The sequence below is a fragment of the Phasianus colchicus genome, chromosome 5 (assembly GCF_987193195.1).
Source record: "Phasianus colchicus chromosome 5, bPhaCol1.hap1.1, whole genome shotgun sequence".
NCBI classification, from domain to species: domain Eukaryota; kingdom Metazoa; phylum Chordata; class Aves; order Galliformes; family Phasianidae; genus Phasianus; species Phasianus colchicus.
The window spans coordinates 45,744,911-45,760,840 of NC_143440.1; the positions used below are offsets into that span (position 1 = coordinate 45,744,911).

Here is a 15,930-nt window from a genome sequence, read left to right on the forward strand (position 1 = left end):
ACACAAACTCTAAAATGGTCGTTCGTAGTGCCGTGGAGATAACGCTGTGCCTGTTGGCAGCTTCTGAGTGACGAGGAAAAACAAATTCTACACTGATTTTTCCTTGACGCAAAGCATTCAAAGTACAACATTATCCATCTACACTTGCACTTCATTTTTGATTCCTTAAACCTTTTTGAGGTCATTTTAAAGTAGCACAGAATACAAAGACTGCGTCCTCACTTTGCATGTGGCAAGAACAGCACTAGAAGGAACTACAGCAGGTTGTAGCTGAACACTAACACACCTAGCTGCCTCGCATACCTGGGGCTGCCCTTCGCATTAATGCAGACAGTGCAAATTAACAAAACCCACTGTAAAATCAGTCAGACAAAATTCATATTTTTCTAGACAGTCTTTCCATTGTTACAGGAAAATATATACTTCTCTCCTGGGGTGGAGAGTGACCTTATTGCCTCATACGTGTTCTGTCTGCAGCCACCATCACAATTTGCCCGTCACTGAGCTCTCAGGTCCCCTCAAGAGTTATTTACAGACATGCAGCACACCCTGTCAGTGCTACGTTCAACTGGTCGCAGTAGCTTGTCTGGCAGGCAGAGTATTTTAAAGTAAAATTAATTTCTGCATTAGTAACTAATTAGCTTCAAATTAATCACTGCAGCCTGGGGACCCATTTGCTGTTGCAATTCAGCACTCCTACAGATGCTGGGATTCTTAAAGTGCAGAATATAAGCACAGATCAAGAAGAAAATAGTCAGAGAGAGTGCAGCTTTAATGACAGACAGATCGTCTTTCCCCACCTCTGACCATTGAGATCCCGTCTCCGTGCAAATGGCTTTAGCAAGTGGATTGGCGTACCGAATCCTCGCCACAGATATTTTCCACACGTAGGTTTCCCTTCAGTAAGTACAGAAGTTTCATGCATAGCACTTACCTTTTTAATCCTTGCATGTCCAAAACCGTTGGGGAAAGGTGGAAAAAAACAGAGCTTGTGCTGATGAATAACTAGAAAGTGTTTCCAAACATTACCCTCTGCTAGTACTTCAGTTCCTCAGTCATTTATAGTCCAAAGAATGAAAGAGCAAGTCACGGAGAAGATCGGGAGCAGACTGTACCTCCTCAGACACTGGAGAGAATACAGAAAAAGCACCTGGTTTTGCTTAGTTCTCTTCTGTAATTCAGCATTAAACCAATTGGAGGAGGAATGTTAAAAATGAACACTTCATTTTCTAAGTATGTTAAACAATGCAAATGGGGGCCTCAGCCTGGGACAGCTGGTTTAGATTACAAAGCTCACCAACTGGCTAGACTCCTCACAACAATCTCGAGGAGCCTGCCAGGATAAAACGCTAACAGCTTGAAGGAAAGCCTCTCCCGCTGCAAACTTCTCAGTTAAATGTGCCTCAGAGCAGAGAGCACCGTTATTGGACAGAAACTCTTATCAGGGGACTGGAGAAGGGAAGGGATTGTTTTCCTTGTTCTGAGAACAAAAAAGTCAGACTTTTTGAGGCCCTCTAGCCGGTGTCTCGGACGATGAATATGCAACAGCCGCTGCTTCGTGCCAACGGCATAGCGATGAAAGTTCTGACCCTCTGGGAGGTGAATAACTTGAATTCATGACAATCACAGCTACAGGAACTATATTGCTCGGGGATTATTTGAAAACAGGAATAAACAAATTAAACGTTCAAAGGAAAGCAAATGGTTTGTCTACAAACACTGGTCCTTTTTAGGCTGACCCCGTGCTTAAGGGAGCAGTTTTGAAATGAAATTTCTCAGGAAAGACATATCTTGCAGATCTTTAGTTATGACTGAAGAGGAAGGAAATACAGTCCCTTTTCAGGTGTTTTGCAACTGTGCCCCAGGCACAACTTCGGTAGGTCAAGCAGAACACTTATGAGATGTGAGAGGTAAGCAAGCAGATGCTGCAAAGATTATCCTAGACCTGAAGACAAACACAGAAATTAAATGCAGACATAAACATAAAATGAATACTTTGAACTTCTGTAGAGCTTCCATCTGGGAAAACCTTTCATTCCCAAGGAACTAAAAAGTCTGACAAGATCAAATCTCTGTCACATCTCTCCATTATTATGGAGAAACAGTTAGAACAGATTTTTTTTAAAACTGGCCTCAAAGTGTGGATACACAGCTTAAGAAACAAAGATTAAGCTGCTTCAAGGCTGCTGAGCACTCAGAAGTCACATTGGTGCTAATGGGACAAGAGCTCACCAGCTGGTTGTGATTGTCCAAATGATTAACAAAAAAACAAATAAATAAATAAATTACAGCACCAGAAGCTCACAGTGCTGCTTTTGACAGCTTGCCTCTCAGTGACTTGCTTACATCACTCGCATTGCATGGGAAGGTAAACTCTCCCTGAGGGTGTCAATGTATTTGCAGACCAAAAAGAACCAATTAATTTATTTTAAATAAATTTCTCCAGGGCCTAAGAAAAACACATACAAGAATTCTGGCAAAGCTGGTCATGTTTTTTCGTGGATCAGAAAACCAGCAAAAACTGGGTGAGTTTTCATTTAGGCAAAAGTTAACGACCAGAAGTGTCGTCATTCCATCGTAGACCAGAGTTGCTCAACGATCTGGAGAGCTAGCAAGCCTACAAGTCACCATGCTTGTTGTATTCTAAGTGCATGAAGATCCACTGAAGCTATTAGAAACATCTCTGCAGCAAAGCAGATGCTCTGATGATCCATACTTGTGGATGGACTTGTTTCATATACTTTTTAATACTTCATTTGTTGATCCAGGAAGTTTTCTCGCTTTCCATGGCAAAATCATTAATGCACGCCAGAATCTCGGCATGGGTGCAGCACAAGTCTGTTCCTGGCTCAGACTGAAGAGCTCTGATTCATCAGCCATCTGGAAGAGGTGCTCCAGCACTGGAAACAGGAGGTGAATCCAGACTCAATCAGCTAAGCAGCTCCCTTAAGAAGGGATACGGTACAAATGTTTTGATTTTTCTTGTCTCCACCAGGCAGCTGGAGTGGATAAAATCCAGAGTCTAAAAAGAGTACCAAACCACATCTTGGGTTAGTTCATAACGTGGTGATTTTTTTTTCCTAAATAAAAGGATTTGTTATGGCTAAGTGAATTTTTTGCAGTACCTTTTGGTAACTGCTACCTGCCACAAAATAATGAGTTGTAGCCACACCAGACTCACATCTTTCTTTGATAAGAAGAATTGCATAAAGAAAAGCATTTTTGGTACACAAAAAGTCTTTTGTGCACCCTGTAAAAGCATGTACTATTCAATGTATCTTTCAACACCACCTACTGACATCCTCACCATTTATGTGCAGGATGAGGTGGTGAGACTTCAGGTGGAGCAGCTCACTTGCTTCAACGGTCAACTGTTTCCTCATGTTCTAAAATCCACTAGTTTAGATTAGGTAATCTAAAAAAAAAAAGACGACTGTCTTCTCAAGGAGGTGTAAAACAGTTCACAGTACAGAATGGAGTTCTGTTAAGTAACTGAATATGGTCTTGAAAACTTGCTTTGCACATAGCTAGAGTTGAAATCATAGCTCTAATTATGTTTAAGACATACATTTTGAAAATTGTGTAATATATGAACATAAAGGGCATGTAAGTTATGTGGTATTCCCTTAACTCTACCCTCCTTTGATGAGAAAGTAAAATGTATGAATTGTGCCATGCTCTTGTAGGTAATGCAGAACACTGCAGTAACAGTGATCCTCAACACCAGAGAACGGTGACAAAACAACTTCTGAATGCAAAGACAAAAGCTGTATTTAGGTCACAGTACCCAGCGAGAGTTAATTACGCTCAGCATTCCTGAACAAAGAAATCTGCTTCACAAATACAGGTCATATTCTACCTTTACTACATTTCATCTCCTTTTCAAGTTCTGCTATTACATTTACTTCTCTAGAACTGTATCAGCCAAAAATGTTTCTTAGCTCTTGTAAATTTTTTTAAAGTTCACCCTCTCTGAACATTCCCAAGGACACTGTCAAACTGTGAGAGCAGTCAAATTATACAGATATGTGTGGTGATAGGTGTGCAAGCCCAAACATACTGAAAATAACAAGTCATAGACATCTTTTACCGTCCTGCAAACCTGAATTCAGGACTTTGCCAATAACTGACACTTTAAGGGCCTATGTCCAAACGTTAGATGGTTAGAACATTCATTTGTTTCTTTACAAAATCTTCTGGGACCAAATTTCCTACCAGAAGAACTGGTAAAACACTTAAAGCATGACTGCTGGGCATTTGCAGAAACAATTGCATTTAGACATCAAGCATCAATGAGATTCACAGACTGGGATCCGTCTGACTGTGGAGGTTGATTAAAGCATTCCCAGAGATAGCTAAATAAGAAAGTTTCTGATATTGTCACGTATCGATATAACACGTGACAGGCAGCAATCTGAAATACACGCATCTCCCCCTAATGCCACCTGAATATTACTGAGCACGTGGGAAATTTGGTCTCAAGCCCTAATTCTGCATGAAATGTATCAGGCTTGTTTCTCCCACCTCTCGGTACAGAATTCCAATTGAACACTCTTGGTGTTTGGGGAATCTTCCCTCTCCTTTTCAAAGATGGATTATGTCATGCTATCTGCTGAGGTCAGCTTCACCCAGTGTCTGAAATAAATGCTGTCTCATAGCACGAATAACATAATAACCTGTTCCAGATGGCTCAGACTAAAAGCTCAGAAACATATTTCCCTGCATATTTTCCTTCCCTAGCCAAATACAACACAAGCTATAATTAACAGTGAAAATTAACTTAATACGTAACTTTAAAAACATGACTGGTGCTAACTAGAACATATAGAGTCTCTGAGATGTCCCATCATGTTGTACTGATCTGCAGGTTACACTGCTGTCATTAGGAAGGAGATGACGTAACAGCTCCTGATGCACTCCCATCTCTGTGGGTACAGTTGTCTCTATACAGTGAAGTTACCACCTATGTCAGATACCCATAGAAAAAAGAGCCAGTGCAGCATCCCTTCCTTCCCTCCTCTGTGGGGACATCATTTGTCTGAAGCAGGCATTCTCTGGGGCTGACAGCACTGTACGATGCAGTACTGCTGCTGCTATCACTGCTCCCCAGAAACATAAAGTGTGATGCCATTTTAATATTTGCTGCAAATATTCTCTGAGAACTCCATCAGACCTCATAATCTAAAGTTTCTGTTTTGCCTCATCTAACTTCTTGTGTATCTGCTGATCTTTGGTTGCTCTGATGCTTGTTTCTAACAGCACATTTACTTTAAATAAAAAAGCAGTCAATGGAAAACTCAGGCACCACTGGCTCCGTTCTGCAGTGTAGCAACACAAAATGTGGGCTCTGACTGAATTACTTTGTAAACATATTAATCATTCCATGAAATAAGGAATAGTAGGACTTAGCAGGTATGTAACAAAACCCAAACAGCTTCAAACAGCTTAATAACTACATCAGCCGTAAGACAAAACTACCTCAGGTATATTACCTTTAGCGAGACCAAGTTAGATGTTCACTTGCTTAGCTTTATCTTTTCTTTCTCCTTGGAAGAATGCTTACCTTTTGTTTCTTTTTTTTTCCCCAGCTAAAAGTAAAGCAAACAAGCAAACAAAAAGCTTTTGATAACTTCTCCAGGAAAAATACAGGCTCTTTCACAGCAATTTTGGTGCATGTGACAACCCCCAGCAGGTTCCTCAGAGTTACTGTTAATTTCTATCAGCTTACAACATTCATTCTTTTATTCTTCATCTTTTGATCTTTATATGACCAACATTTATGCCTTTAAAACTATATTACTGTTAAAAGCACATAGAGCATCATCTTGTACACAAGGACAGAATATCTCCTTCAGAACTGACAGCTTCACCATAAGATGTTGGCATCTGAGGTTACAACGCTCAGGCCTATGTTTTGCCATTGAGATACGCCCACTATTTTTCTTTAGAATCTCATATTTGAGTATAGCTCTAGAAACTGCAGTTCACATTTACCTGAAACTAGACAGACATTCCAGTTTGTTATTTATTTTATAAGATTGGCATGTAGATTATCTAGGCTGTAATCTTCACTGCATTTCTGTCAAATGCTCTGGACAGTGTGGCTGAAAACAGTGCTCTTTAATCTTGTGATGTTTACCAGCCCCCTTTAGAAGCAAGCATGAATTCTTTATGACCAATTTTGGCTGACAGTGACCTCCAATAAATAAAAACATGAAACTGCTAATACCTCTGAATCGGGACTAAAGTCTGTTTTGCAATATGAACGAGCCAACTTCCAATCTTTGCAAGTGCCTGTGATACATTGGCCATTAATCTCCAATTATGATCAGACAGTTAGAAATATGAGCTATGTCTTCCTTAGAAATATTCAGGACCTACTTGTTTTATGTTTAAATGCCTTAAGACTGCACTGTTTTTTGCAGTTTCTCAAGTTCTTTACTAACTTATGCCCAGTATATTTGCTGTAGTGCACATCTGTTCCCAACAGCATCAGGCTTCGCATCAGAACAGCCAACTTGTGACAGTTGCTCACCATTGCACAATCCTGGAAGCATTCCCTGCCTGCCGGGACATGCATGCTGGTAAAGCATCAGCTTCACCTGTGCTCTCTCCTCTCCCAGCTACATTATTTCCATCACATGAAATTAACATTTTTGGTATTTTTTCCCCCAGATTTAGCTGAACATCCTTTCTCCTTTTTCTTTGATATTTCTTTTAGTTTCCTTAGTAATTCATTTTAATCCACAGCAAGATATTATCCTCTATGGCAATAAGCACTTACTGCATTTTCCATTAAAACATTTCAGGTTGAGAGCAAACCCAAACAAGTCTGTGGAAATGCCATCTCCCAGAGGTGGTGTTTGAGTGGTGTTTGAGTGTTCTCAAGTGCACTATTTTGGTAAAGGTACCTGCCAGAACCCTGCTGATGAACCCAGAGCAGAAAAATATTTGACATCATACCTCTCTTCCAGAGCTTGTCTCTTTCCAGGTAGTGGAAAACATTCCCCTTTTAAACACATTTCATGCCTATAGATGTACCTGTAAGCAAAGACTTCTGTTTAATAATTCCAGTAAAACGATCAACAAGAGTGCCTACACTTTTTGCATATTTTCCTTATTCAATGGTTTTATGTGTTAGATAACTATCTATCACTGTTTTAGATAAACACAGAACTGGCAGAACATTTCTGTATGAGGAAAGGGCTAGTTTTGACTTACTTTTGTACTTACTTAATTGCTTTCCCAACCATTTAAGAAGACATTTTAAAACTTCCTTCAGTCATTTTGGATATTGTTTTGTAGTAAGTAGGTGAGATGTATAATAAAAGAGGGTTTTTATTTATTTGTTTGTTTTTAAAGTGATTTTCTACTCCATTATTACAAATTGTATCTTTTTTTCTTTAAATTTACTTATTCACAAAGCAGGGATTACATAACTTACCTTCTAGTTTGGGGTTTCATTAATTAAGTAGAGCATTTGGAAACAGATTGGCTATGAAACTGGGTAACACCTAATTGTTTTCAAACTCATTTGACATGCAGCAATGAGGACTCCAAAACTGAAGAAATGCAGAGTTCTGTGGGTGCCATTTCTGCAAGGAATCCCACTGAGCAGGGGATGCTCCTACTCTTTGCTAGCTCTGCTGTGCATGTGCTGCAACACTCACTAAATCTTGCAAAAGGATGCGGTTTCCTGCACAGATTGTTTCTTTTGCCATTGTCTTTCGCTTTGACTTGTGCTGGTTATCACAGCACAATTTACTCAGCAGGACTGGCATTTCTCCCTGCAGAAGCAATGTAGCTTTTTTTGAGTAGTTCCACTCCATCCTGGTGTGGCTGAGCCTAAAAACCTTAAGTAGCCATGCAGAAAACTGGTGGAGCTGGACTATTCTCTTTACTGAGGTGCTTGCATGGCTAACAGACCCCACTGCTGGATCCTGATAAAGCAATCAGTCCCATTTTGTTCACTGTTTCAGGGCAAAAATCAAGAAGCTGGATTTGTGCCGCATGAAAATAGAAAGGAACAAAAACACTGACAGGTAGAATGTAAAAAGCATGGAAAAGCAGGCTAATAAAGTTTGAGAAACAAATTGTAAGAGACATAAAAGCTAATAATAAATTATTTTTCAGACACACAAAGAGCAGGAAAACTGCCAAAGAGTTTGCAAAGCAATCAGATGAACAAGGTATAAAAATAGCACTCAGGAAAGATAAAATCACGGAAGAAAATTAAATAATTTTTCTTCATCTGTGTTTGTTAGAGAAATCTCAGGAGGTTTCCATTGTGAAATGAAAAAAAAAGAGAGAGAGAAAGAAAAAGAGATGATATTTTGGAGAACTTACATAAATTGAAGTGCCAGTAGAAGAGACTGTAGAACAAATCAACAAAACGAAGACTAACAATTCATCAGATCTCACTTGACATTAGAAATTAAGTGCTGTAACAGATCTGTATGTACGTAATCGGTGAATTGCCTGCCATAAGTGAAACACTCATAAAAGCTCCTCTATCCTACAAGAACAAAAGATACCAAGTAAATTACTGTATTTAACAGACTTCCATTAAGTGCTTAATAAAATACAGAATGGTAAATCCACCAGCATCCATCAGGCATACTGGTACTAAATTATAATTTAAAAGTGAAGTATTGAACACAAGCCTATGTAAGCTGAGGAAAAGTGACATTGTGACAATTGTAGTAGGAAGCCACATTTCACAAATCCCTTGGACCTTTCTGAAACAGTTGATGAGTAAACAGGTGAGAGATTGAGCCAATATAATTTACTGAGATTTCCAAAGGACATTCCAAAATTCCTTGTCAGATGATGCTAAAGAAACCACACTACAGTTAATTAGAAGGTATCACATAAACACACGCTGTCTACAATAACAACCTTGAAACTGTTAGTGCTTCTGATTCCATTAGAACAAAAAGATTTCAGTAAAGTAGGCCTGATCTCTAATCTGCTGCTCATTAACAAGTCTGTGCCAATGAAACTCCTCACCAGAGCTATATACTTGGTCCTGGATAGCCCACCCATAGTTTCTGGTGAGATGGCTATGCCTGGAGATTATCCCTTACAGCTGGAATTATAGAATACGAGTTGAAAGGAACTCACGAGGATCATCAAGCCCAATTCCGCCTCCACACAAGACCACTCAAAATTCAAACTCTGTGGTCTCTAAAAATTATCTCAGAAGTGGAACTTCTCAGCACAAAATCCATTTTCTCTTTGGCACTCTTCTTTTAGCAGTAGTCAAATGTATCAGTGTGGGCCAAGCACAAAGACGACATCACTACAACAGAGTATAAGTAAGCCTCTTCTTAGGAGCTACAGGCTCAATTCAGTCAGTTTGGCCAGGGCAATGCAGGCATCAGGATGCTGCTAAGCATCTGACTGGGGCCACTGACTGAGTTCAGAGAAACATCACAGCCAGAGTGTCTTGATTCCCCAGTTCAGGGAGCAGATCTGAGGCAGCACACCATAATCACTGCTCTGTCACAACCCACTGAAGACAGAGGTACCACCTACAAGGTCTTTGCAAGTGGCACTCTGTAGGTCCTTGGTCTTGAGTACTGTGCAGACAGTGTACTATTCAGAGTCTAGGTTTGGGTCCAGGCAGATCTGGCAAGCCAGCTAAAATGACTCATTCATTTTATTTAGAATCCTGTGCTCAAATTTTTTTTAGTTTCATAATAAGCCTCCCCTAAGTTAACTGAAAACTGCTAAACACATCTATTCCTGCTCCTGTTGTCAAAAATAAGGCAATCCTCTCTTTGCCTACATTTTTGTTGGCACATATTACTTCAGCATACAGAGTGAAGCACAGTCTAAATATTTTCCAATTGTATTTCCAGAAAAATCTTCAGTTTTGATATTTTTCAGTGCTGTAATCTACCACTCAAGCCACTTTCTTTACTATATGTTTACTTCTGGTGCACTTTAGCGTTAGTTCTGTGGTATGGCATGTAAACCTAAACATACGGATGAATCAGAAATAACTCATTGATTTGCTTGTGATTCTGGGAACACTCTCATTGCAAAACTGAAGACTGACTCAAGATACAGCACTTTCATATCTTATAAAATTAAAGAAAACTGCTATCAGAGACAGTCGAATATTTCTAATAAAAGTCAGTTTTACAAACAATATTTCACATGGTTCACTCCTCTCACGATTAAGTGAAGGCTGAATCCTTCATTCCCCTTCCTATGAGCAACAGAAAACGTTCAGGATCACTCCATTACTCTTGAGAAATAATGTCTACAAATGTAATCTTTTCTAGATATTTCCATTTAAGAACCAACATTCTTATCCAACCGGATTCATCAAAACTTCTATTTTCTCTTGCTGTCATACTGGTTATACGCAGTTGCCATTTTGTTGCTCAAGCTAAAAGTAATTTCATTGGTAATACTGTTCAGGAGCCATGTGGATTCAGGGTACCTAAGCTGTAAAAGTCAAGTTACATTTATTTAGTTGTATTAATCCAGTTGCATCTGGCAAGCTTAACATTGGATTCTGAAGCATTGCTCCCTGAACTGACTCTCTAGGCAACATACAAAGGTCAAGTTCTCAAAACCTTAGGGAGCATGAAGCTAAGTGCATGCTAATTTAAAAAACCTTAGATTTGAAGCATTATTACTCTCAGCTTCCTGTTCTCAGAGGATTATATTTAATAGTGTTTCCCATTCTAGGAGTCAGGAGCGAACACTGGTCTGCTTTTATTAGGTCAGGGTCAACCACCTGACTTTGCTCACTTGATAGAACAGCCTCCTCAAGAAGCAGCTGAACAACAAAATGCACACCATTTATATGCTGCTTTTCCCTGACTCCTTGGACTACTAAATATTCCATCGAGAAACATTAGATATGAAGTGCTGTTCAGGAGTGATGGATAACGACATTAAAGAAACGCTATCTATCTGCCTCAGATCTGTAAAACCTCTTCAGTTTATGCACCAAACCAGGCTATGTTGCAATTCAATCTATCTTATGTCTCCTTCATGAAATACCATGGAGTGAAATACAGTATCGATAATACAAATGGAAAACTTAGAGTTAACCACACTGAAGTACCGCAAGAATTTCCCCTACCTTGACGATATGGGTTGATTTTTGAAGTGTATCCAGACAGCTCTCAGAAGATTTAGGTTTCCTTTGCACTAAGGGAGACAGAATAACATTCTTGGTTGTTGGAACAATGCATTTCAGATTTACTTCATTGACAAGTGCAACAATTTGCCTAAGCTGTTTGTTTCCCAGGTACAAGGGCTGCTCCAAAAGTAATGCCTTCTATTTTATTATGTTGGCCTGCAACGTCAGATGTGGATGTTGGTGGTACGGCAGTAGAGGTTGAACCTTCCTGCCAATATCCTGTTCCATTTTGTGGCCATGTGGCAGATGGCAGCAGAGGGGCAGTCAAACAAAATGTGGTCTGACACAGAAGTGCAAATGAAGCAGAAATCACAGAATCACAGAATGGCCAGGATTGGAAGGGACCTCAAGGATCATGAATCTCCAACCCCCCTGCCACATGCAGGGCCACCAACCTCCCCATTTAATGCTAGACCAGGCTGCCCAGGGCCCCATCCAATCTGGCCTTGAACACTTCCAGGGACGGGGCATCCACAACCTGGGCAGCCTGTTCCAGTACCTCACCACTTTCCCTGTAAAGAATTTCCTCCTGATGTCCAACCTAAATCTCCCTTCTCTCAACTTAAAACCATTTCCCCTCATCCTGCTGTTATCTACCCTTTCAAAGAGTTGATTCCCCTCCTGTTTATAGGCTGCCTTAAGGTATTGAAAGGCTGCAAGTAGGTCACCCCATAGCCTTCTTTTCTCCAGGCTGAACAAGCCCAGCTCCCTCAGCCTGTCCTCATAAGGGAGGTGCTCCAGTCCCCTGATCACCTTCGTGGCCCTCCTCTGGACCCTCTCCAACAGCTCCCTGTCTTTTTTGTACTGGGGACTCCACACTTGAACGCAGTATTCCAGATGGGGCCTCACAAGAGCAGAGTAGAGGGGAATAATCACCTCCCTGACCCTGCTGGCCACCTCTCTTCTGATGGAGCTCAGAATACCATTTACCTTCCAAGCCACAAGGGCACACTGCTGGCTCATGTTAAGTTTTTCATCTGTCAAGACCCCCAGGTCCTTTTCCACAGGGCTGCTCTCAAGGACCGCTCCTTCCAGTCTGAATGGATGCCTGGGATTCCTCTGGCCCAAGTGCAAAACTCTGCACTTTGCCATGTTGAACCTCATCAGGTTCACCCAGGCCCACCTTTCTAGCCTCTCGAGGTCCCTCTGAATGGCATCCCTCCCTTCAACCGTGTCAATCGCACCACTCAGCTTGGTGTCGTCAGCAAACTTGCTGAGGGTGCACTCGATTCCATCATTGATGTCATTGATAAAGATGTTACAGAGCACGGCCCCAAGACAGACCCCTGGGGGACGCCGCTCGTTACCAGCCTCCACCTGGACACGGAGCCATTGATGACCACCCTCTGTCTGCGGCCTTTCAACCAGTTTCTTACCCATCGAGTGGTCCACCCATCAAATCCATGTCCCTTCAATTTGGAGATAAGGATGTGGTGGGGGACCATGTCAAAGGCCTTGCTCAAGTCCAGGTAAATGACCTTGGTCGCCTTTCCCTTGTCCACCAATGCCATCACTCCATCATAAAAGGCCACCAGACTGGTCAAGCATGACCTTCCTCTGGTGAAGCCGTTCTGGCTGTCACGGATCACACGCCCTTTCCTCATGTGATCAAGCATGTCATCCACGATGATCTGTTCCATGATCTTCCCAGGCACAGAGGTGAGACTCACCAGCCTGTAGTTCCCGGGGTTTTCCTTGCTCCCTTTCTTGTAAATGGGAGTGACGTGACCCTTCCTCCAGTCATCCAGGACCTCACCTGACAGCCACGACTTTTCAAATATGATGGAGAGTGGCTTGGCAACCACCTCAGCCAGCTCCTTCAGGACCCTGGGATGCACGCCATCCGGCCCCTTAGACTTGTACGCGTTCAGTCTCATGAGGCAGTCTTGGACCTGCTCTGTCCTCACAGCAGGGGGGGATTTACCACCTCGGTCCCCACCCAGAGGTGTAGAGATGCAGGGCTCAGGGACTTGAGAAGTACTGGAGTCCTGGCCACCAATGAAGACCGAGGCAAAGAACTCATTCAGTACCTCAGCCTTCTCTCCATCCGTTGAAGCCAGTTCTCCTTTTACATTTACCAAAGGAGGTACACTCGCTTTGGCCTGTCTCCTCTGGGCAGTGTACCTGTAGAAAGTCTTACTATTGTTTTTCATGTCCCTCACCAAGTTCAGTTCCGCCTGCGCCTTGGCTTTCTTGATCCCACATCTGCAAGTCCAGACGGCATCCTTGTATTCTTCCTAGGTGACATGCCCTTGTTTCCAGAGCTTGTATGCACCCTCCATGTGGAAAAAAATGGCACCCACTGACATCCATTGATGCTTCCTGAACATTTCTGGAGAACAAACAGTATGTGAGCACAGTGAGGCTGCGGGTGGTACATTTCAGCAACGGTGACAGTGGGCCACCTCCACTGGTGCAGATGATTATGAGCACAGCATGCAGGCTCTCGTTCATTGCTGGTACATACATAGCTCATGGTGGTGACCACGCTGAAAACTAGTGCTTTGTAGTGGAGAATTTGCTCCATCAACTAGTGCTTTTGTGCTCTTTTATCTGTAGTAATTTCCATGGACATTGCTTCCAGAGCGATCTATGTACAATTGATTAGCTCAGCAATCTGTTGTGTGTCAGTGCTTGTTGAACTGCCACAAGCAACATGGCTTTTAATTTCTGTTCTGTCAACTGTTGACAAAAACCACTAATGATAGTTAACCCAAATATTGTAATGTTTTACATTAATCAGACTAACACTTTTTCAGTCGTTCTCTCATTAATATAAATGGTTAACTGCAAGCATTAAAACCAGGCTGAGCCATGGGAAAATTTAACTTCTGCTCTATTCTCTTTCAAACACTTCTGCAGGTATAGAAATGCATACAACTTCTTTCACTGCAGTCCCCACCTGATATACATGCAATCATCCCTGCTGCTGCCAGGTTCTGCAGACTGCAGACACACGAAGCACCAAGACTGAACTGAACACTGCTTTCTTGGTACAAAAAAATGGTCTTCTCAGAGCCTGAGAAATGTTGTCAGACAGCTAAAAAGCAAGTAAAAGCTGAGGTTTTGATGCAAAATACATGCACAAGAAATCCTGATTTTGGATATCCATTTTTCTTACTAAGAAAACAAAATTCACACTGCACATAAGGGACACTGGATGATATTAGTAATTTTTGGTTTTGTGAGGATTGTGAAGTAAACCCAGAAAGACATTTTCTATTTTTGGTGGTGAACAAAACACTTTTCTTAGGAAAAAATTCACCTCTTAATTTTCTGTGGCAAGAGACACATATTAGCTAAACTTCAATAAAGGAGCCCCACACAACCGGTGCAGCTGCATTTCACTACTGCACATTAATAGCATCTTCAATCAGGCAATCTGTTGTCCTGCTCACTTGTCAGTTTAACTTGCTTTCACACCTTTGTGAAATACGTTAACTCCTCATCAGCGACTTGAGTGTACCTGCCAAGTACCATAAAAATATTTAAGAGAATACTCCTCTTATGTTCCTACAGAGCAGGAGGCTGAAGTCCTGACACAGGTGAGTCTGGCCAAAGCAGAATTGGACTTTAATAAAATACGCTACACTTGAAATAGATGATTGAAGACTCCTACGTGCACCACAAGCTGTGTGTGACACGATCCAAAGCTTGCTTGTCACTTAAGAAAATGGCAAGTTGCCTTTTCTAATGTAAATCAAATCACAAAGATCCAAGAGACTCCTCCTTTATGATCACAGATCAAGAAACAAAGCTCAGGCCATACTATTGACTAAGAAACCACAACCATCTCCTCATTTCTGTGTCAATTTAGAGCAAAATCCCCCCTCCCAAAGCAAACCAGAACACCACTACAGAACTTTGTGCAGCTCTTGCCACCTGTGATCAGAAGCCATGTTTAGAAAGCATAATGTTAGCTATGAAGCTCCCTCATTTGTGTATTCAGCCAAATTCCTTCAGGCTCCAGATGCCAACTTTCACTTTTTTTTTTTTTTTTTAAATGTTGAAAGGCTTTGATCCCTAGTAACAGATACTGTTATCTTTAAAATCTTTAAAATAGGAACTATTCTTGGATCTTATTATGAGCATAATGAATGGTTTTGAAATTGCCAACGTAACTAATGTGAAATTTGTTTAACATGCAAGCTCATTACACTTATCAAATTAATTTACTTTATCACAAACAAGCCTCCTGGGACTATATTATTACCTTCATTGTGTTCTTCTTGACTGCCACAATTTTATAGTCCAACTAATAATTGACAACAGAAATGCAGCAAAAAAAGAGCAATCTGTAATGACTCATTTTTCTCCTTTTTTCCCCTTGAACTCTTGACTTGGTGTGAACCTGCCTCTCTGTAGCTTCTGGCTATTTCAGGTGTCACTCCATCTTCAGCCCCAAACTGCACATCTACATGCACGCATCTGAGAGACAATTAGCTGATATGGAAGCATTCACACTCGGTTTCTGGAACCACAAGAGTCACATCAACTGTAGTATTGGAATATTTCTAAGAATTTACAGCTATAAATAGTGTAAATTCTCATTGATAGGAATAGGAATGAAACAGAACTGGCAGAAATGGGATTTCAGAAGAGGCATTTTCAAGTGTAATATTACATATACCTGGGTGCTATCAGCAGCAAGGTAACTACATCACGTTTCCTCAGAGGATTAAACATTTGTGTATGGTTCCCAATGAGAAGAAGAAGAAAAAAATAAACAAACAACAGTGTAGAAGATCTCAAATCAAAATGGCTAC

General features: G+C 41.1%; 1 protein-coding gene across 1 annotated transcript in view; it reads right to left on the minus strand.

Annotated features, from left to right (window-relative positions):
- FBLN5 (fibulin 5) overlaps positions 1-1,540 on the minus strand; it is a 45,003-nt gene extending 43,463 nt beyond the window's left edge. Inside the window, exon 1 of the mRNA XM_031593090.2 lies at positions 935-1,540. Within this exon, the coding sequence (XP_031448950.1) occupies positions 935-951 (17 nt within the window). The 5' untranslated portion in view covers positions 952-1,540. The remainder of the gene's footprint in view (positions 1-934) is intronic.
- Positions 1,541-15,930: the final 14,390 nt, after the last annotated feature.